The 23,203-nt window shown below is 30.6% G+C and overlaps 1 protein-coding gene across 1 annotated transcript in view; it reads right to left on the bottom strand.

The window, feature by feature from the left end:
• Positions 1-3,641: 3,641 nt before the first annotated feature.
• LOC108903370 overlaps positions 3,642-23,203 on the bottom strand; it is an 83,417-nt gene continuing 63,855 nt past the window's right edge. The window contains exon 2 of the mRNA XM_018705521.2: positions 3,642-4,672. Coding sequence (XP_018561037.1) covers positions 4,025-4,672 — 648 coding nt within the window. The 3' untranslated portion in view covers positions 3,642-4,024. The remainder of the gene's footprint in view (positions 4,673-23,203) is intronic.

Below are 23,203 nucleotides of genomic sequence, written 5' to 3'. Positions count from 1 at the left end.
AATGACATTTTAAAATGATATGTGGTGATTTGATTCAATTTTTAGTACGTTTATTTATTTGTAAATAAATTTAGTATTTGTAAATAATTTGGGTATTGTTGTCCTCCCTGTAACAATTAGAAGCAACTTGTGGTATATTTTTGGAATCAGCTCAGTTAGGGCAATCCGAAAATTGGAAAAAAAGTGGGGTGTTCCATTTAAAAAAAATTGTGATGACGTCATTACTCGAACATAGGTCACCCTGTATATTAAATTATTATTTGAAAAAATAGTAAATTAAATTCAAAAATCGACCTGTTTCGGGAATTTTTAATAATTTCTTTTGTTTACCTAATAATGAATTTGTGCACGACTTTATGGGGACACTGTATTATTAAAATATGTTCATATCTCCAGAATAATGCCATAAACATCAATTTCCTGACCTGTATTTAGAATTTTAATAATTTATGTACTCACAGAAAACACCTGCCGAAATTTCTACGTTTACAATTTTTTAATTATAAATGTTCATTCAATATGTTCCTATCAAGGTAACGGATGTAATGCTTAACAAATAAATAACCGTCAAGCATACCGTTCAATTATGTAAAATCCAGATGCGTAACTCAGAGGTCATCTCAATTACGTAATAAAATTTCTCCAAATTGATAAAGCTTTCTCCTTATTAGTAGTCTGTCCGCAATCTACGAGAAAATATTGCGCTGGTCAGTACAATAACTTTGCTGTCTACTAACAAATCACTGTTGCTTAACTTGTTTAATTAACACCTGATTACAATGAAACGGCGAGACTGGCAGTGCACTAGAGCCTACAATCACAGCAGGGGTTATATTTGTTCAGTGCTTTGTAAAATGGTACAATCAGATATACTAAATTTGTCAAAGTGAAAAACAAAATTAATATTTTCAGTCTATCTAAAGACTACACTGCAGATACTAATGAATTTAACAAAGTTTTTAAAAATAATCATACTTATATTGATATAAAACAATTGATTATTTTTTATTTGAATTATATTATAGTAGGTTAAAATATTCCACATACAAGTTCTCAGTTGCAAGTACTGTTCTAAATTCACTCTATGTAATTTATTATTCAATTACAGTTATTCTGTAAATTGCCTCGACAAACTCTGCACCAAAACACTTCCAAAAAGTTAAAAGAATATTCAAGCGGATGGATTCGTTGAACAAAGACCCTTAGTTCCGTCAGATAATCTAGTTTCATGCGTATGCAACAAATATGACAGGACGTTGAAGCTTCTCATAAACTGATATTATCTAACAATAAACTAAAGCAAGGTCACCAACTTTTTTAGTGAAATATTAATATTTATGATGCTAAAAGGATTGCGACTTTTTTAATTGTGTTTCCTGACATTATCTTGTCATCTAATGTACGTACATATAAAAGGAGGAAAAATAAAAACGTGTAGCAATTCTATATCGGTATTTAATGAAAACAAAATAACACATGCAAGTTCAGACAAAGAATACTAGCAGCCTAATTTACAATAATAACAGACATTGTAAAATTATAATATATAACGTATATCTAAATATATGAGATTGTTAACTTTTAATCCGAAATGTCAGAGGCATCACCTACATATTCACTTTACTGAAGACTAATCGAGTAAGATTTAATCCTATAAAAACAGGTAGTGATAAAAAGGAATAAATTGGTCCATTACCCGTTCCGAGATTGAATTTTAATGTTAATTCAACTATAATTGGCTTAAAATTTTATGAGAGGGAACTAAATGTCAATGACATTTATTAATGGAAAGAGATTTGATTAAAACAAAAATTAATGAGCCGTTTTTACTTCAATTTGGAATAATTTTTGATATCGACTAAAATATTGGACTCCACGCATTGTCCATTTCTTATTACTGTACTCCCAATGGTTAACTGACCATACACAGTTAATTAAATTTATAATTTCTAATCCCTAATATGATATTAGGTTTAAGTAGGTTAGATATTTAAGTAATTTGCTACTGCAGTAGAAATAAACATCTCCTTAGGCAGTTTGAAATACGTTATTTCAACTTGTATTAAAATAAATTAAATTTTATTACTTAGTAAAATATACTTTATAGCTCACTCTTTACGTAGAAACAGGAAAAAAATTGCTAAAATTTGTAAAGATGGTCATGAAGAAATAAACACTAAATGAATTTAATAGCGATTTAGTTAAACTGGTTTTTTAATGAACAACATATGTTACTTTATTCAATATTACTTTTGAATCGTTTAATCCGGACACATTAATATAATTCAAAATAAAGAAGAGAGTTTTTTGAATGGAATAAATAAACTTTTAACATATTAAAACTAATTTTATTATAAAATAATTATATACATATTTGGTATCATAAAAATATGACACAATTACAAATATCAAAATTCTTTCAGTGCAAAGTAGCTAAGTGAAAATAATAATACCGGGTGATTCAGTTTGATATTCGCGGCCTTGTATCTCTTTTATTTTAACAAATAGCTATGCTATAACAAACACTATATATTTTTAAATCGCCACTCAAACTCTATCAAATGACATTATTAGATCGTCTCCATGGTAACATATCTCAAAATAGCTGTAATTAACTGTTTTTGTTCAAATGGCACAGTATATATTTTTTATCAATTCTGGAAAATATTTTTTTCTGCGTTTCTGCTATCTAACGAAGTCTATATTGCTAGAAAAACAGCAAAAAACTACTTTCAGTAGCTTTATTCTGAAAAACGATAGCTAGCTGCGGAAACAAGCTACTATGTTTTTTAAAGTAACACATTTTATTTTATTTTATTTATTTTATTTTTAATACGATAATAATATAACAATTTAAAATAATACTTATTTCAAATGTTCAAAATGACCTCCATTCGCTTCCAAACACAGACTAGCTCTGTTTATCACTACTCTCTGTCTCACTACAAACACATTCCCAATGTTTCTTCATTTAATCTCCCACTTTCTACTTTTATTCTGTTTTTATGGTCGCCAATATCATTTAGGTAAGGCCAAAAAAAGAAATCTATAGGAGTGAGATCCGTAGATCTAGCAGGCCATTTAACATCTTTATCGAATGTTCTTCATCTCTTACCCTTCTGGGTTTAAAAACTCGTCCTTTCTTTTGAAAACTTCCATCTGCCTCCAAATTCCTGGCTAACTTTCCGAAAATTTTATCTGATGGAAGTTGTCTCTGCGGAAAATGATGTTGGTATAAATACCTGGCAGCTTTAGCGTTCTTTCGGCCCTCTCCATAAATTAAAATCATATCTAGTTTTTTCTTGGTTACTGTAGGTATTCATGTTATTAATTAGTTATAGATAGAATAGGTAGGTACAAAATGTCAATTATTTTGACAAGCCGTTATTTTTTAGAAACGTCAAAATTCAGTTGTTTCCGCAGCTGGCAATCATTTTTCAGAATAAACCTACGAAAAGTAGAGTTCATTTTTTTGCTGTTTTTCTAGCAGTATTTCTAATGAAACTATAGACTTCCTTACAAAGCTGAACGCAGAAAAAAATATCTTCCAAAATTAATAAAAAAATATATAGTGTGCCATTTGAACAAAAACAGTTGACTATAGCAATTTTGCCATATGTTACCATAGAGACGATCTAATAATCTCATTTAATAGAGTTTGAGCGGCGATTTTAAAATATATAGGGTTTGTTATAGCTATTTTTTAAAATAAAAGACATACGAGGCCGCAAATATTAAACTGAATCACCCGGTATAACGTATATGAAATCTGAAATATTTATATACCTTTTCTTGATTTAATCTAAAAAAAAATAACAGTATAAAAATATATAAATATATTTTCTAAATACATTTTCTTAAATATTTTGTAACAGCGTAACTCGAAATCAATAGAAATTTCTAGAAACATTTAATTAATGAACAAATACTCGACAGGTTGTAAAACAAAGTAATTTGTACAAAGCATTGGCACTATGTAAAATTTCAATGAATTTTTAAAGTCCGTTTAGCAAATTTATAAAACTTAGTGTTGGTATTTTGTATCCCTCTCGTCATAAACAGAATTTTCTAGATCGGGATTGTCACCTGCGACTGGTTGATCGTAATAAACGAGTTGTGGGACGTAATACCTCACACCGGCTGAATACACAACTCCAATCTGGGGAACGTATTTCGAATCGTTATTCTGAGGCAACGCCGTTTGCTCATCGACCCTCTTCTCGATTTCTTGATAGTAGTGGGGCTTGTTGTATTTCCAAGCAAGGCGGTTCTTTTTCGCTTCTAAAATCTCGTAGTCTTGTTTTTCAAACGTATGTGGACCTCTGTAATCGACGCCGAGGATATTTCTAACGAACTGCTTCCTCTGCTGATTTATTTTGTCTATGCTGGGGGTGTATTTCTGGTCTAGAGCTGTCCCCAGGGCTAGATCCGCTGGAGGCTTAAATGAATAAAGCTCCGTTCTATATTGATGAGGTACTGGAGCTTTGTAGGCGTTTGGGTTGGGTACGTCCTCTCTTTCCTCCGACACCGGCGCTGGGCTTCTGGTAACGACAGTTTTGTGTTGAGTACTTGATGTCTTCGGTTGTCTCGGTATAATGGGTCCTTGATTCGTACCGAATGTGACCATGATCGGCTTCGTTGATGCCAAGGTCACCAGACAGAGAAGTGGTACCTGGAAAAAAACGAACACAAATAAACAAGAGTTCGACAATGAACTTATAAGTAGCTTTGTTTGAGTAATGAATAATAATTCAGGTTTTCAGTTGATTTATTTAGCTAATATAGATCTGTTACAGTGATAAAGTGGCGATCTAGTAGGAACCGGATTGCTTTTAATATATTACAGTAATTACTTAATATATTAATTTATGTGAATAAATTATTTACGTTTGGTTGCAATTCAAATGCCTCGTTCAATTTAGATAGAAAAAATATAACGCAAGAAAAATATTTAAATACATCAAAATATTAATTAGTTCAGAAGTAATTTCAAAGTCGCTTTAAATCTATTAAGAAAACATTCCAGTAATGCCCTACATAATATACTGTAGGTACGGTACTTTAGGTTTATATATTGAAGTTAAAATCGAAAACGTACATATTTTTTTATGGTAAACAACAAAAAAGTCAGCGGCTTACATATTTTTTTATAACAATACTTCAGCACCAGCATTTTGCCTGCCCAAAAATTAAAAAAACTAACATTTTGTTTTTCAAGATCGAAGTAAGAATAAACACATATTCATAAGACCTTTCGGTCTTATTTATGGGAGAATCTCCCCACGAGCAATATTAATTGACTTATAAGAGGTCTGTTCAGAAAATAACCGTACATTTTTAATTACGCGCTAATAGAGGTATTTAGTGATATGCGGTTGGCAGCATTGTGTTGCGCATAACCTCATCTGTAACCACATGTTCTTGGATTGTTAATAACATCAAAGCAAATTCGTCACAGACTTTAAACGCGATTTCAAATTAAGATATCCATGACTGATTTGCGAAATGGAAACACAGCTGGGAAAAATGTGTGTGAATAGGGGAGGGGAGTACTTTGAAGGAGACAAGAATCAATAATTTGTAAAACTAATAATAAAGTTAAAAAAATAAAGTTCGGTTATTTTCTCGTAGATGTTGTATATTCTTAAAACAATTTAGGAAAATTTTATGTGAAATTATAATTGAGATTAATTTCATTAGTAATTAAATCGTTCAGAAGCCATGTTAGAAATGTGTGGAATAAGTAGATGTTAAAGATGATATATTTTTTACTCATTTTAGTTTCAATTTAATTCAAAATAATCTGCAATACGGCAAATTATTGATCTAATTTTGTTGCTTTTACATAAAAACATATGCATTCAAAACTGCCGATGTCATATAGAAGATAACATTTTTCGAGTAAAATATTATCACGTTTTTCTTTTAATTTTTAAGGTATAAAAAGTATGTAAAATATATTTCGCTAAATTTGAGTTAATAAATAAGAAAGTTCATGCCCATTTATTTAGTGTTTTAATTAGATTAAGTAGTTAGCTTAATGTTTTAATTAAATAATAACAGGGTGTCCCAAAAGTGACATCCGTTCTTCGTGGATTTGATTAAGGAGACAAAAACGAATTGAAAATCAAGAGTGGAAAATTTGCGCATTGTTTTTCTTTGTTGAGTTATTCAAAAAAATATTCAATATATTAAAATATTGAAAATCCATTTTTTTCTCTAAACTGAGGTCTTGTTGAAAATATCATAAGGTGAATTCAGAGGTATTTATAAGAGAAGTTATTTTGGCGTAGAATTTTCAATGAATTTAAGATTTTAACAAAGAAATAAGCTTATCAAAACAATTTTTACTTAGAAAAACCCAAAATATGTGAGAATGAGAACAAGGTAAAATTCACTCCGTTCGTTGTTAATATTACGCATTTCCGATTCAAAGTTGAGAACAAACTGATACCAACGCGCACTTTGAATTCTGCTGTGAAANAAAAATTATCGTTTTACTGAAAATCAATGCAATAAGTAATTTTTCACTTTTTATTCGTTTTTTTTTTAAGTTAAAAATGCTTTTTAGCAATAATCTATATTTTCTTCAACAAAAAAAAAACGTTCATAATTCTAAAAAATTAAAAATTTTTTTTCAAAAATTACTTTTTCCAAAATTTATTCATATTTAGTCCAGGAAATATAGAGTTGGACGCGACTTTTTGTTTCGGCAAGCTGAATTTATCACTATAGATGCTAAATATTATGTACAATAACATATTAGTTTCCACAGTCATAAAAATGGGGGGAAGATTGTTTACAGGGTGGTTAATTGTATAATTTTTACGTAAATTAACGTTTTTCGCTTATAACTTTTTTCCGTTCATTTTCACGAGAAAACAGTTCTGTACTTTTTTTCGTTTTCAAAAGACCTACAAAACTAGCGTCACCTCGAGCGTCAAAAAATATTGATTAGATCAAAAGTTATAAACAGAATAAGTTTATTTATGACTTTTGAATTAAACATTTATAAACTGAGTTATTATTATCAGAACGTTGTGGCATCGAATCCTCTCATTCCTTATCACTGTTTAATAACTCACACGAAATCTGGAATCGGTAAGTTACATAGTTTACAAGTTATGGCCTTATAAACAAATTAACTAATTATTAGTCTGGACAATCCCGAGGATCTTCAATAATCGCACTGATTTTTTTTCATGGTAAATTTCATAATAATTAATTCAAATCTATAATTTTTTTTTACTTTCAAATTTGCAACCTGGATTTTTTTTATTTTTTGGCCTTAGTTGTAAAATGAAATATACGACGCACGAGCGTGACATAGTTATATATTATTACATATTCGGAAACCCTATGAATAGAGCTTTAAGTTAAAAAAAAATCGTCAAGTTCCATTGAAAAACAACGGAGTTACAGACTGTCAAATATATAATTTTCAAGCAAATTTCGCTTATTTAACGGCAAGACTATGAATATTATCATCATTTTCTTTGGATTCGCTGTCGTTCGGATCCCCCACCCTTCCGCCGCGCCACGGCTCGTCGAAAATCAGTGCGATTGTTGAAGATCCTCGGGATTGTCCAGACTAATAATTAGTTAATTTGTTTATAAGCCCATAACATGTAAACTATTCAACTTATCGATTCCAGATTTCGTGTGAGTTATTAGATAGTGAGAAGAAATGAGAGGATGCGATGCCAAAACGTTCTGGTAATAATAACCCAGTTTATAAATGTTTAATTCAAATGTCATAAATAAACTTCTTCTGTTTATCACTTTTGAACTAATCAATATTTTTTGACGCTTGAGGCTAGTTTTGTAGGTCTTTTGAAAACCAAAAAAAAAGTACGTTACTGTTTTCTCGTGGAAATGGACGAAAAAAAGGTTATAAGCGAAAAACGTGAATTTACGTAAAAATTATACAATTAACCACCCTGTAAACAATCTTCCCCCCATTTTATGACTGCAAACTAATATGTTATTGTACATAATATTTAGCATCTATAGTGATAAATTCAGCTTGCCGAAACAAAAAGTCACGAAATGGTAATTCCCAGCTTATTTTCCTGGCCTATTAAGGTACAGCTGTTTTAACTACATTTTTGTTAGATATTTCATATAAATTTTCTCATGGAATAAACTCTTATTTAGTATTTCAGCGATTTTAAATTAAAAATGAAAAATTGATTATAATGATATAATTCACTTGATTTGTAAAAATTGTTCTAGATTAGCTCCTGTGTCACTGCCAGAATAATCACGTGTTAAATTAGATTAGAAAATAGATCAAAAACAAAATTCAACGTTTTACACCAACCCACTTACCCAAGTTGGTTGAATTACATAAATCGCCTCGTACTGTGAGTCTATGGAAGACTATCTAAACAGATCTGCTGGGAAAGTATAATTACACGCCGCAACATTCGAACAATAATAAATTTAAAGACTACCTCACCTAGAAATCTGCTACTGCAATTAGTTATTTCAAAAGATCTCTATATGGTGAATGAATGTGTTAATGTAACATTTTTTTTAAAATGCATGCTCATGCCACGGTAATTGCTCACCATTTTAAAAGGCGAAATGTTACAGGTGTCTATTTTTTAATGTAAAAGATCCTGTACGCACCTTTTACCATTGTCCGGTATGAGTGATAAGTTTATCTATCGAATTTATATCGATTTGCCATTTTTCTTACGTTTATATAAGGCGTCTATAGTTCTTTAGGCATATACCGGGTGTATTTTTTAACCCGATGCTTTCAAATATCTCGAGAAATAAGTGCCTTACAAAAAAAATGGCAGTAATCAAAATTCCGCGAGGGAAGTTACATTACTGCTAAAATTAATCTCTCTCCCCAAATCCTTGTTAGTGGGGACCCCCATTTTTTATTGGAGATTCGAATTCTAGGGCTTAAAGTACGTAGGATTTGTCTGAAACGTTTTAGATTAATGATAAATGGTGCTATGATCGACAAAATTAGATTTTTTCAATTTCTTCTATTGAAAACGTATGCATACGATTCTGCAGTACATTTTCAATAAAAAAAATACCACGTTTTACTGTAAATAATCAAAAATTAGTCTTAAAACTATATTTTTTTTCAAATTTTTAATTACTAAAAAATTGTCCATTATCGTAACCCAGGTTCAGGCGTCCTTTTTGGGATAACTACTAGTTGGTCAATGCGATTTTCTTCGTTTAGGACTTATCGGAGTGCTTGATTAAATCTGCTTTCAAATAAACGCATTTTTTGTATTTTATTTTAAAGATACCATTTCCCTTGTTCAAATAATTTTTGTAAAAATGTTTTATTACCTCCTTATTTAACGTTTATATTTTTTGCGACTGCAAAACACGAAATAGTGTTTATTTTTCTCGAGATATTTGAAAGTTTTAGAATAAAAAATACACCCTGTATTCGTGGTGTTTCACCTAGAATACCACACACTACATTACTATTTAATAAATATAAACATTAGATTAAAAAAAATAAGACTGGAACAGTATTAGATGTATTAATTTCAAATTTATTTATCATTGTATTGAAAAAACTTGGAAGGAATACCGAGTAACAAAATTTAGAAAGTGAGGAATAAATTCCACTCTATTTTAATGTTAAATTCTTTTAATTTCAGATCTTAAGTATCTATACTTCTGAAGAATTAGAACACAACTAGTATTATTAAGCGTAGTTACTGGAATTTAATGTGCAAATAGCATGCCTTACACAGTTATTAAATGGGAATGCCAACACATACCGGGCTTCAAATAAATATAGACATTAGTTAATAATCAATTAAGTTTTAAATAAATATTGAACAGGAATTATTTTCTATTCTATTCAATTGCACAAACGTTATTTTTTAGGTAGTATAATCAATTTAATAAAATAATTTGTTGTAAACCCACTTAAAATTTTCAGAGAAAGATTCGACTTTGCTCAGCAGTATTTTTCATGGAATTCAGTGGAATAAACAAATAGAAGAATGGAGATTGGTACTAAATTTATGTTACTTAGGTATAGGTATGGCAAACTCATTGTTTTTGTGAGCCCATTTTCTTTAACAAGTAAAATTAACTTATGTTTATACGAATCTGTGATATGAAAAATTGTACAGAGCATTCTGAGCAACATTATTAACGCTAATAATCTTGGGACATGTTAATTGTTGAAAAGGAATGAACTGTTTATGCGTTTCTTAATTAGGATTGCATTATTGTGTTCTAAGGATAAAATCAAATACTATAGGTATTTGTAATTATTTTCAGGGGATCCCCCTACATGTTGGCCACTTAAAATTACATTATTTTTTAGCTAGAATTATTATTTTGCTTTTCAAAAAATGAAAAATAAAAAAGATTTCCCTTTTTTTCAACTAGGTACATCTTTCAACTGTATAAATAAGTTAAAATCCTTAACTCAATAAATAAGCTTAATATATAATTTTGATAACTAAATATTTAGACTTTAGTTAATTTATATATTTTATCTACATGAGAAATATAATTCGTTTTGGAAATAAAACACCTATAAGAGAAATTATTAAGGCATACAATTATTTTTCTTTACAATCTAAGCTTGAAATGTTGTTTGCGTGTTGTCAATTGATAGTTACGAACAAATCTCAGAAGATTTAGCAGCAATTATCCTATTGAACAATGAAATACCTTCAACTGCATATGCAGATACACCTAATTACATTTACATTTCTCTCAAGTAAGGCCTTAGAGGCTTAAATGTTCTAAACATGCAAAGATCTACAAACCTAAGAATTCCTTATACTAAGAGTTGAATGCGGTAAACGATTCTAAGAAAATCTTACTGTAAATTATTATTATTATTGTTCTAATATAGGTACAAATAATAAAATTATTGTTATATTACAGTATATGATACCCTTTTTGAGAGTATTTTTTCAGTGCACGCAATGTGGTTATTTTTAAATTGGTTTAATATTAATTATGAGAATTTTTTTGTAATGTCCCTGTACATTTTTTATATTAAGTTCTTACAAGTAAGTTCTTACATTAAAATCACTTGCTTTACACCTGAGTACCTACATAATGTGAATACAAATAGTATATTTATAAATGAATGAAAAGGAAATATAAATTATATTATTCACATGTAACCTTTACAACCTACAGATTGTACTTATTTGACATATAATAGCTCAGAACTTATTGAATACAAACTATTGTTTATTCAACATTCGAAAAGCTATTTTTTGTTCCTCATAAAAAACGAAGTAATTAAAAAAGACGATGCGAAATTAATAGTTAAAATCTGACTAAATATTGTTTATGCTGGATACAATTACTTTTGTATATATACAAAATCGAATTTGGCGCGATCTGAAGGAAATACACTTAATTAAAATACAAAGATGTCATTGTTCACAAGTGTTATGCAAATTGTTGTAAAGTATTTGTATAATAGTATAACCGAGGTCACAGGCGGATATTTAAAATAGTCTCTTTTAACAAATGCTTTTTACTAATTGTCAACTATTTCCCATTTTAGTAATCCCACTATCAGCGTCATTGTACAATAATATGTACATGTCTGCCTCTGATCTGAAGGTTCACATCGATCAATTTATTCGATAAGTATCTAGCGGCTCCCTAATGTCTATCCTTTCTGCCTGGCGTGTCGGTGAACAATTAATTTTTTTTTGGTGGGAGACACTGGCCGTCTATTTCATTGTCGTTTGTGTGTGTGTGTATGAGTTTGATGTTTTGCTTGGTCGAGTACATGACACATGTTTTTAAGGCAATCAGTAACATTATGTATTGTAAGCATAGAGCGGCACACGACTTGACCACAGATTTGGCCTATTTCTGCTAGTACAAACCAAAAACAATAGTTGTAGTTGTACTAATATTTGCTACAACTATATCTCATTATATATATACATCTGAAAAAATTATTATTTGCGTAAGTGATCATGAGAAAACATATTAAAGTATCTTTATTTAAAATGTTATTAAATAAAACGAATATATTTTCTTTAAATCTGACTCAATGTATTACGTGATAAATTATTTTAATTATCTGACAGTTGGTTGCCATGACCACGACGTTTTTATCCAGTAATGAGTCAATTTGCCCAAATATTGACTATTTGTAGAATACAAGTTGAAAGAATATCAAGTACTTTCAGTAAATAACGCAGTAAGTGGCGGGTTGTCAAGTAATTATTATAATTGCCAAAAAATAAACTTTCCTCTAACAGTGGTGTTAGTTTTTTTAAGACCAATACAATATTGCTTTCTAATATATAATTATACTCAATTTACTTGTATAACAGGTGTACTATTATAATTATACTAGTTAAAAACAAACTTGTAAAGTAATAATTTTGATTTTACCTTCCATCATTAATAGCAAAATAAATGTTGGCATGTTGTGAGTAAAATTATACTATCAAATTTCAGATGTAACAAATAGATAATAAAAATATTTGTTACTCATTTAGTAACTCTCATTTCTGGGTACCATACCTGTAAATTCTAGGTAAAGCTTTTTAAGACTGTAATATCTTTGACAAATTATAGGAAGAAAAGTAGATTTCTCTTAGACTTATTTTTAAACTTTAAATTGCTTCTAATGGAAACTAATTTCCGATTGCAAATTTATCATGCAAAGTTACATAAAGCTTTCATCAATGGTTTCACTTATCGAGGTAACTAATTTTATAGGAAAACTATTTCTATAGCTCATTTCAGATTTTAACAGCAATTTCCGAATGATATGTGGCTGGATGTGAATATAAAATAGATTTAAGTCATCCGATTTACAACTGCTTTTACCAACTAAGCAGTAGTAAAATGGATAATGCCCATACTTAGTTTGGTTTAATATTGTGCTTAATAGCCTTCATTAATCCCTTTTGTCATATGTGTATCGGTGCATAAAATCTAATTTAATTATGCCAAAGTTATGGTTATTTTCTAATTTGCAAGCTGACTTTCCAGTAGCAGTGCTTAAATATTGTTAATAACGTTTATTCCTACGGTTCTATAAAAGTATAGTTATCGGTACAAGTGTCTTTAACGACATTGCATTTTTTGAATAATTTAATAAACAGCTTTTCTTTATTTTCTTATTGGCTGAAATTAAAATAATTCATTCATTACAAATGGAATCAGTATTAGTACATTATAAAAGCATATTGCAATGGAAATTAATTTAAAAAATTGATATTAAATATTGGATGCGTTTAAACTCCACGAAAGTTCATTTGCAATGTTTCATTATCCTTGTATTACTATTACTATTATTACTTTGTTACGCAAAGGTGTCGAATAGTTTTCTAATAAGAAAGTTTTGCCTTAGAAGAATGCAGTTTATCTAATTTTGATACGCCCTATATGTATAATGTGTACCACGAGGAAATGTGCAAACTTTAAGGAATATTCACTAAATTTATAAGGTAGGTAAGCTTACAGATACCTACCAGCAATTCTACATTTCAGTTGCCAGTGCCGTGCAATAATCATTTCTATGCATTTTAGTCATTTAGAAACTCAGTAGTTCAAATTATGAAAATACCTATTAAAAAGTCTGATAAGAACATTCATGTTAAAACATTTTCTTTCCTAAATGGAAAGCATGTTTTTACCATTATCTTTGCAAGTTTCAATATACATTAAATAAAACATTAAAGACTGCATCACTAATTTTCTTAATAACTTTTCCTTATTTTAATTGATGTAATATACCGGTGATAATTGATAACATTCCACGGCACTTTCGATTTTTCAGATAATATGTATTATGCCCGGTACTTTGAGTCTCGGTTAAAGCTTGATTAACTGATCAGGCTATTAGACTGTACATATACTGATTTATTTATAAAGTATAATCACAGTCTAATCGTCTGATTAGTTAATCAAGCCTTAACCGATACTCAAAGTACCGGGCCTAAGGTAAGTATATAATAGTACTAGCTGACCCGGCAAACGTTGTGTTGCCATCTTGTGGAACTGTGGATGGAACAAAATAATATAAAAATCGCGATTAAAAATCAGGGGTTGATCGTATAAGGGTGAAAATTTAGAACTGTATGTATTTTTCAATGCTGAATCATGAAAAAATAAAAACAGAAAATTATGTCCAAAAAATAAAAAAAAAATTTTGGGGTGGACCACCCTTAACATTTAGCGGTATGAAAAATAGATGTTGGCCCATTCTCAGACCTACTCAATATGCTCACAAAATTTCATGAGAATTGGTCAAGCTGTTTCGGAGGAGTACGAGAACGAACATTGTGACACGAGAATTTTATATATAAGATATTACGTAATAAGTGTTGTAAAAAGCATTTTACGCACGAATGGAAAAGTTACGCACGACCCGCGTAGCGGCGAGTGCGTAATTCTATGAGTGCGTAATTGCATTACACCACGTATTACGTACTATACTTTACCTACGACCACTACTTTAAATTCTTAAAAACACACCATCTGCGATCAATTCCTATTACGTCGTACGGTAAAAAAATCGCACAGCTTGGTAAAAAAATCGTACAGTTTTCCTAGCAACCGCCTAGCAACGGTCAATACAAACAGTATTGTATTGACCGTTGCTAGGCGGTTGCTAGGAAAACTGTGCGATTTTTTTACCGTACGTAATAGGAATCTTACATTGATCGCAGACGGTGTGTTTTTAAGTATTTACAGTAGTGGTCGTAGGTAAAAATGTTTATTGCCAATTATCTTGAAAATTGGTTACTGAAATTGACCGTTAAAATCTTTTTTGTGTCACATAAGCTGCTCTTTGTTAAGAAGAGAATGAATAGAGGAGAGGGAATGAGAGAGTGAATAAAAATAATATATGTATATGCAGGATAAATATTTCCCATTAATCTAACAGAAGTTATTATCTTAACCACTCACTTGGAAATATATGTGCATGTCATTCGAGACGGCGAATATTTTTCCCGGAAGGTTATTTGCTCATCTTCATGATGGAATTATACAATGAGTTGCTGCCAGTCTGGGATGGAAGCGTTGATGATTGTTTATTGTGCAATCATTTCCTATTTATAGACTATAATTATCTTGCATATTATGACTGCGTAGGTTTCAATACAAAAAACATGTCTGAAAAATATTTCCTATTTGCTGTTAAAGTGTTTGACTACAAGACAGCATACTTCTATTTAACCATATACAAATAGACTGAATTACTGGCGTATTTTAATGCTGGAAAATCGATATTTTCCATTCAATTTTCTCCACAGGCATGTAATTTGGTACTATAAATTTCTTATCTGCAAATTTAAAGAGTGTGATCGTAGAGTAATTCAATATACAGAAATAAAAACATACATCTTTAAATAAATCTTACTCAAAATTTATGGAGACCATTGTTTATCCCGTGGCAGAGTTCATGCGTAGTATATGCGATTTAAAAACAGTCGTTGATGACGAGCAACACGACCAATCGAAATACGTGATGGAAATTCAAGGAATTGGAATTGAGTTTCTCAAAAACATCAATTTATGGCATTTTGGCCGAATATTTGGGGTACCGAAAAGTGTACGCACGATTTGTTCCGCACAAGTTAAAAAGTCCTGTTTACTTTAAAATATTTAAGTGGGGTATTCCTGAGTTAATTCTAAGAAAAAAAGTTTATGTATACCTTTGTCCGGAAATGCTTCGTTTCTGAGATACAGGGTGTTGAAAATAAAATTTTATTTTCGATTTTCTTAAATAACTTTTACGAAAGATAATTTTTTCGCATAAAATTTGGTAACCGGATATTTTTTAAGGTGAGAAATCATAATTTGATATTAATTTTTGTGCAGTACTTAGAGGGCGCTACGTACGCTGTCATAATTAATTTTAATTTTCCATAACTTTTTTGACAGATGACTTCTGCCATTTTTTATGAATAAACCCTATTCCTCTACGTTTTTTGATACTTCTTTAACGTTTGAAACCACCGTTTCCGAGGAATTTGCAAATTTCTGCAAAGATGTAATTTGCTGTGTCCCTCAGGCGTTAAATAAAGTTGTTGAGAATTTTATGTTCAAAAGTAGACTATGCGCTTGTTTCCTATATATCCAAATAAATATTTGTTATGTCAAACTTAATGGGTGGCAATTTGAATTTTGTTTAATTTTAATTTCAACAGACTGTATCTCAGACACGAAACATTTCCGAACAAAGGTTTATATAAACTTTTCTTCTTAGAATTAACTCAGGAATACCCTACTTAAATATTTTAATGTACTTAGAATACACCCTTATATACAGGCTCTTACAAAGCCATTTTTTAAATACGACCCTGCAAATTTTATTACATTTTTTTGCAATCACTCATGACACCCAATACTGTGCTGCCTCAGTCTGAACCAGATTCAGACGTTTTGTCTCGAAAAATTCATCTTCAATGTTCCAATTCCAATCTCAATTTTTTATTTAGATTTGTATGTTTATTGAATTGAATATCGTACACTCGAAGTGTCGTTAGGCCCTGTGAAATCCTCCTAGTTATTTAAACTATTGCCGTCACACGTTACAATAAAACATTATTAGAGTTTTAATCCCGTGCTCATAGTTATTTATAGTTTCTCGAATGCTCAAAATTCAAACAAATTTCGATCTAATTTTTTTCAGTATATTCATACAAATACATCCGACATGGTAATTTTGACTCAACAACTTATAGAATTATGTATGACCAGGTGATGGAGATTAAAACTCTAATAATGTCTTATTGCAATGTGTGATGGTAATAGTTCAAATAACTAGGTGGAGTATACTGCGTCTAATGGCACTTAGAGTGTACAATAATTCAATAAACATAGAAATCTAAAAAAAAAATAGATAAATTTGAATCTAATACATTGAAGATGATGAAGACAAAACGTTTGAATCTGGTTTGGGCTGAGACAGTACAGTATAGGGGGCCATGAAGGCTTGCTAAAAATGAAATAAAATTTCAAGGATCGTATTTAAAAAAAAACGCTGATGATGGTCCCGGAGAGACGAAACGTTGCGTATAAAAATTAATTATGCCATTCGATCTCTCTTGGTAAAAAGTTGCCATGATCTTTTTTTTTTCAGTGTCACCTCAAGCAAGGCTAAAATGAAACAGAAACGGATTTCAGAAATTTCGTTTTTTTTTTCAAATATTTCGAAAACAAGAAATGTTAGCTTCGATTTTTTAGAGGCATAATGTTGGTCCCCTGATTACGCAACTTTGCACCAATTTAAGCTACATCGTAGCTCTTACCGTTTCCGAGATCCCTGTAGTAAGAAGCGAATTTGTAACAGCCTGTATATAGTTTTCCACATTTTCATTAATTAGAAAGTTTTTTTAACTTTAAAATTTACTGTCTAAAATCAAAATATTTTAAATATGTAATTATTTCTGCTTTACATAGTTTGCACGCCCTAATTTTTGTGAAAACGGTTTTAATTATTTCAACTCCAGCGCTCTATATCGCAAAGCCTTCCTCGACAAAAATTTGTTTAAACTATCTCCATTAATTTCAATAGCAGAATCACTTGGTGTCGTTTGGCCAGCTAGTAACTGGAAACCCTGCATAAAACCAAGTCTTTATTTGCTACGATGAAATCACTTCGGGGAAAGGGTATTTCCACACCTTATTTACTGAAAGAGACTATTTTTTTTACAAGAAGTAGTAATAACGAGTAATGAAGACGTATTCACGGTGATGAACGTGTCCGACATTGTTTCCATCTTCAAGAATGTGACCTTCTACTTCTTATATGAATCGCTAATCAAAATGTGAATATCATTAAAGCTCGAGTATGTTAACAGTAGAGCAGGATTTAATAGATAATAGGAATAATTAAAAACTATATAGAGTGATTCAAATTGAAATACTTATTTTGTAATGAAATACAAGCAAGGTGACTAGCAAAAACTTTTTTGTCGAAGACAAACAGTGGACCTCAATTTTTCATAAGTTACTATTGCTAAAAACATAACACAAAAGAATTTTCGCGAAATTCTAATAGCTGTCCCTAAAAACACAGCTCTACAAAAAAAATGGGAGGTCCAAAGGACAAGATCATGGCATCTATATATTTTTGGGGTCGCTGAATCCGAATCCGGTGTGCCTTTGTCCCGATTGGGTTAAGGTCAGTTCAAGATCAAATGTACAAAATCAATTGTCAACAATATAAACCAATATCCTTGACCCAATCAGGTTTGTTAAATACTCCCAAAAAATCAATACGTATTAAAATTTGACTATAGTCTGTTTAGAAATGAAAGAGAGTAATAAAAGCTCATTATGTATGCAAATCGTAAATAAATGTAGTACTGGTGCTTATATTCAATATTTTTATATTATGTATTTTCCGTATAGATGAGGTCTACTTTTAACAAAACTTTGTGCGATCGGACTGTACTAAATTGTAGCAGGTAGCTAAAATTTAATCCCCGACAATCCGTCTTTGTCTATGCCGCTTCAATTTCTCGGTCCATTTCTCTTATAAGTAAACAATATAAAAACAGCATTTCAAAACATGAGGCTACTTTAAGCATCATAACCGGGTTAAGAGGGTTTTTAGTAATTCAAATAAAATTATTCAATATTATTATCAAAATATTTATTTAAATTTAATGAATAGACTTTTATTCCACACAAAAATATATGTATTTTGAAAATTCAAATTATGGTGAGTAAATGTAGTGTTGTATAAATGTACAATAAAGAAAATAAAAAAGTAGGTATATTAAAATTCATCCTCTGAATATTCTGATGAATTATCTTCGTCTCCTAGATTGATAACGATAGGTTCCACAGTAACGTCAATTAAATTATCGAGTTCCCACATTTTCTCCTCTTCTTTTTGTACATGATGTATACATCTTTGCCAGTTATCTGCAGTTACTCGTTCCAAGGAATTTTTTAACAAAATTTTCACGTCACTTAATTTAAACGTCGTATTATTTCGCGCTACATCTCCTTTTACCTGCGCCCAGACTAATTCGATTGGGTTAAGTTCACAGTGATAAGGTGGTAACCGTAGTACCGTTATTTGGCGATTTGTTGCCATTTCATCGATAACATATTTTTTCTGATCTTTATTAAGATTGACAAGTGTCAAAAGTTCCTTTTTCACCATATTTGTTTCAAAAGAAATGTTTTTTCCGGATAACCATTGAATTATATCGGCTTTCCTCCAAGCAGTCGTAGGCGTCCGCTCGGTCTGCCGTGAATGGTAACTGGCATTATCCATGACAATTACAGACCCCGGAGGAATAAGATCCAACATCTGTGTAAAATACTCTTCGAAAACATCTGCGTTCATGTCTTCGTGATAGTCACCTGTATTTTTAGATTCAAATAAAAGTAAACCGCCATCTACAAAACCACTGGCACTACCTATATGTGTCACTATTAATCTTCGCCCTTTACCTGAAGGTGCCTTGAACCCTGTTGAAAGTCCATCCAAAAATGCTTGTCGAAAACTTTTTACATTTTTATCTTGCCATACTTTTGTTACAGTATATCCCTCGTTGACCCAAGTTTCGTCTAGATAATAAATATTCCTCCCTTCGTCACGGAATTTTCTAATTGATCTTAAGTAGGATCTTCGCCAACAAATAATTTCATCTTTATCGATAAGAACTGACTTCCTGTTCTGCTTTTCCCAGCAAAAATTCAACTCTCGTAAGACGGCCCATAATTTGCTTCTACTGATTTTTGGCAAATCGTTGTCCTCTGAAAGTTCACTTAAAATTTTGTTTAGCGTTGGTATTTCTTTTTTATAATAAAATGAGTGTACTTTAGTCACTAAACACGAGTCGAATTTTACTCTGCTGCACTAGCACGTCTTCGTATATTCAGCTCTAAGACTGAATTGATCTGTCACAATACACTGGCTCCTGCTCTATGATGTATCCAGTAAAATATACTAATGTACACCCATTACCTGTTAGCATTAGTGTTACCCGATAATAAACGAAATATTAGCACGCCCATGGCCGGTTCTTATCTCGGGGTTTCATTACTCTCTTTCATTTCCAGAGTATAACAAGTAATATTAAAGAAAGAAAACTTTAACTGAGTCGACGGTTGTCAATTCAACTGTTTTAACATGACAAAATTTTAGTATCAATGAGCCTAATTAAGCTTTAAACCAACGTGTCCATTAATCACATGGAATCACTATATCACACTATTATGGTACAGAAACTACTACTCACTTTTGTGGTATCGAACTATGTTGTTGTTTACGTTTTCTCGATATCAATGGTAAATCTCGTCTTAACGACCAACAGTAATCGACTAACATATTTATATCTCATCTGCCTTGGTAATGACGCTCCATTTCCTTAATATTTTGCTGAAATCTTGATGTTTTAGGGAATTAATCGAAAATTTTGTAGAAGTCCAAACTGTAAAGAAATAGTGCCGAATTTGGTAGAAAGCTTTAAAAACGTTGGCTGTTTAATGAATCTAAAATTGCAGTTTCTACATTCTCATGTGCATTATTTCCTAGAAAATTTAGGGGATTATAGTGAGGAGCAGAGAGAAATTCAAATCTCAGATATTCAAATTTTACAAGAAGCTATAATGTGAATAATATGTTCTTACATATGAAAGAAAGAAGTAACCTCAAATAAACAAATAAATACATATTCAAATAAGATGCCGCGAGCGAAAGTAGTTTTAGGGTAATACTAATAAATGTTGATATGGTTAAATGGTGTTCCAAATTTTCGGGAACACCCTGTAAATATTTTAGTAAGCATAGCCAGCCTCGTTAATGCATATTCATTGGTGAACGCCTGAAAAATATTGCAGTACACCATCAATAAAATAAAAGAAATAATGGCACCCGATAAAGCTAGTGGAACTAATTTTAATATCATATGCACATCATTATAGTTAAGTAACACAACACATCGGTATCCTTTCCAAATACTTGAAATACCGAGGCAGAATTTCCCACATTGTTACACTCGTGGATGTGCACATTGCAGTTCTTGTAGAACATTTACTTCCTAGTCATGAAAGCGATGTTATCATTATAAAATTTTGCAAATAACGTAAAAGCTCTGGCGTACTTAGATGAATGTTGCAGAATCTAGGTTTCTTTGAACTCTTATATAAGTCTGCGCTAGGGCATGCCACAACTAGGATCACGTTTTGCTGCATAGAGGCAGTTCCACGTATTTTTAAGACAATTGTAATTTGAAGAGAGGTACTGCGAACTCTTATGTTGTGCATGGTTTTGAGACAAATTAAATATATTTACTATTCAACAACAAGCTGATACTATCGTAGGTAGTTCATGTTATTATTTATAAAATATTTTGGGTATTTCTAAACGTGCTTAGGAATGAGATATAATATACGAATATATGAGTAAACAAACTACATTATATAAATGTTTTTTTATATATTATGTATTGTAATGTTATTTTTTTATTAGTCGTGTAATTTAATTTGTTTATATAATTTATGTTTATGTACCTTGGATATCTCAAATTGTCAAATGGGAAAATCTACTTACCTTCAATTGTTTAAGAAAGTAGACACCAGTCTCAGTGAAATTTATATTTCTCTTTATCACGATAAATTATTTTTAAATACAATTTTGGTTAATATGAATATTTATTAATTTTGAAATTAAAATTCTTCAAAACAAAATAAACTTGAAAAAAATATTTTTCTATAGAATGTAAAAAAAAATTCTATTATCTCTAGGGGTGGTTCTTTACAAAAAACTGAATGAAATTCTACTTTTCAAAAAAATTTTATATGAAATTACCTAAATTAAATTGATTTTTTTTTTTAGTCTGACACAATTTAGATAAAATTATATTTTTCCTACGCAACCTACGCCAATACTATTTACTAATTTACTTATTTCTAATTACAATTATCTATCAAATCTCTTACAATTATTTTCCAATTTTTGGACACAGTTTCTATCTTTCCGTTCACTTTTTGTGCTCCTGTTTCGTTTTTCTATATTTCTACTTCAATTCTCGTACTGAACTGCTATGCTCCAAGAATAAATCTGCTACCATCTATCTGCTCCTCTATATTACAGCTGGTATTCGATTTGCTATAGGGTATCTGGTCTTCCACGGGAGACTATCCACTGGGAAATGATATGTTAATACTTGTCAATGATTTAACTTTTTCAATTCCTGTTAATGTATTATATACTTACTCAATATATGTATTCTTTATTTATTTCTGAACCTTTTAATTATTTAAATTGTCTTTTCTTAGTATTTCTCTCAACTTTCTGATTAATTCTCCTTCCTTCAATTTTTCGAAAATCAACTAACTCACTTTTTTTTCTTTTTCATCTATAAGTAACCGCACTCCTGTTTTCACATTTAAATTTTTCATTGATCACTACTTAATTTACTTAATATTATTTTACAATAATTTCAAATTTATATAAAAAAATCAATTTAATTTTATCATTACTTTTTATTCTTGACAAGCAATTTCTGTCAGATATTTCCTTCTTTCATTTTTACCCCTTTCTCATATGCAATTTATAATACATTTTATGCATCACTAAATACTATTTAAGGAAAAACAACATTTTATATATACCAAGAAGAAATACTTACAATTTTTGATTAACAGTAATTTTAAAGAAAATACAAGGTTTCCTCAAAAAAAAAAAATGGTAACAATATTTGCAGACGATATAGGTGCCTGTCCAGTTACATTCTCATGGAAAAAAAATATGATTCTATTATTCTTCTACGTGACATAGCTACCCAAAAAACAACAAGTTTAATGCGACGCAGACTTGTTTCACACAAAATATTATTATTTTCTGTGTTCCAAGAGCAATAATTTTGTGAGTTTACGTACCCACTTAAATAAAACAATGCTTCATCAGAAAAAAAAAATGTTTGATTTAGAATATCATTGTCATTCAGATTTTCGTTAAACCATTTACAGTATTGCACGTTTCCCAAAATCTAACGGAAATAGTTCCTGCNTGAGGTACTCCTGTATCCACATAGTGGGGAAGAGATCGCTGCCCATCAACTTTCACCATTATTTCTCTGACCTGAAGATAGGAGGCAAGCCATGTGAGAAATGTTCCTCTAAAACCCAAATCCCTTAATTTATTTATCGTAACATCAGTGTTCACTGAATCAAAAGCCTTTGAAAGATCGAAAAAGAGTGCACCCACACACCTCCGTCCATCCAGCGC

Source organism: Anoplophora glabripennis, unplaced genomic scaffold, assembly GCF_000390285.2.
Source record: "Anoplophora glabripennis isolate ALB-LARVAE unplaced genomic scaffold, Agla_2.0 scaffold75, whole genome shotgun sequence".
Taxonomy (NCBI): domain Eukaryota; kingdom Metazoa; phylum Arthropoda; class Insecta; order Coleoptera; family Cerambycidae; genus Anoplophora; species Anoplophora glabripennis.
Note: the sequence above shows the minus strand (reverse complement) of the source record. Positions and strands in the feature narration are given on the sequence as shown.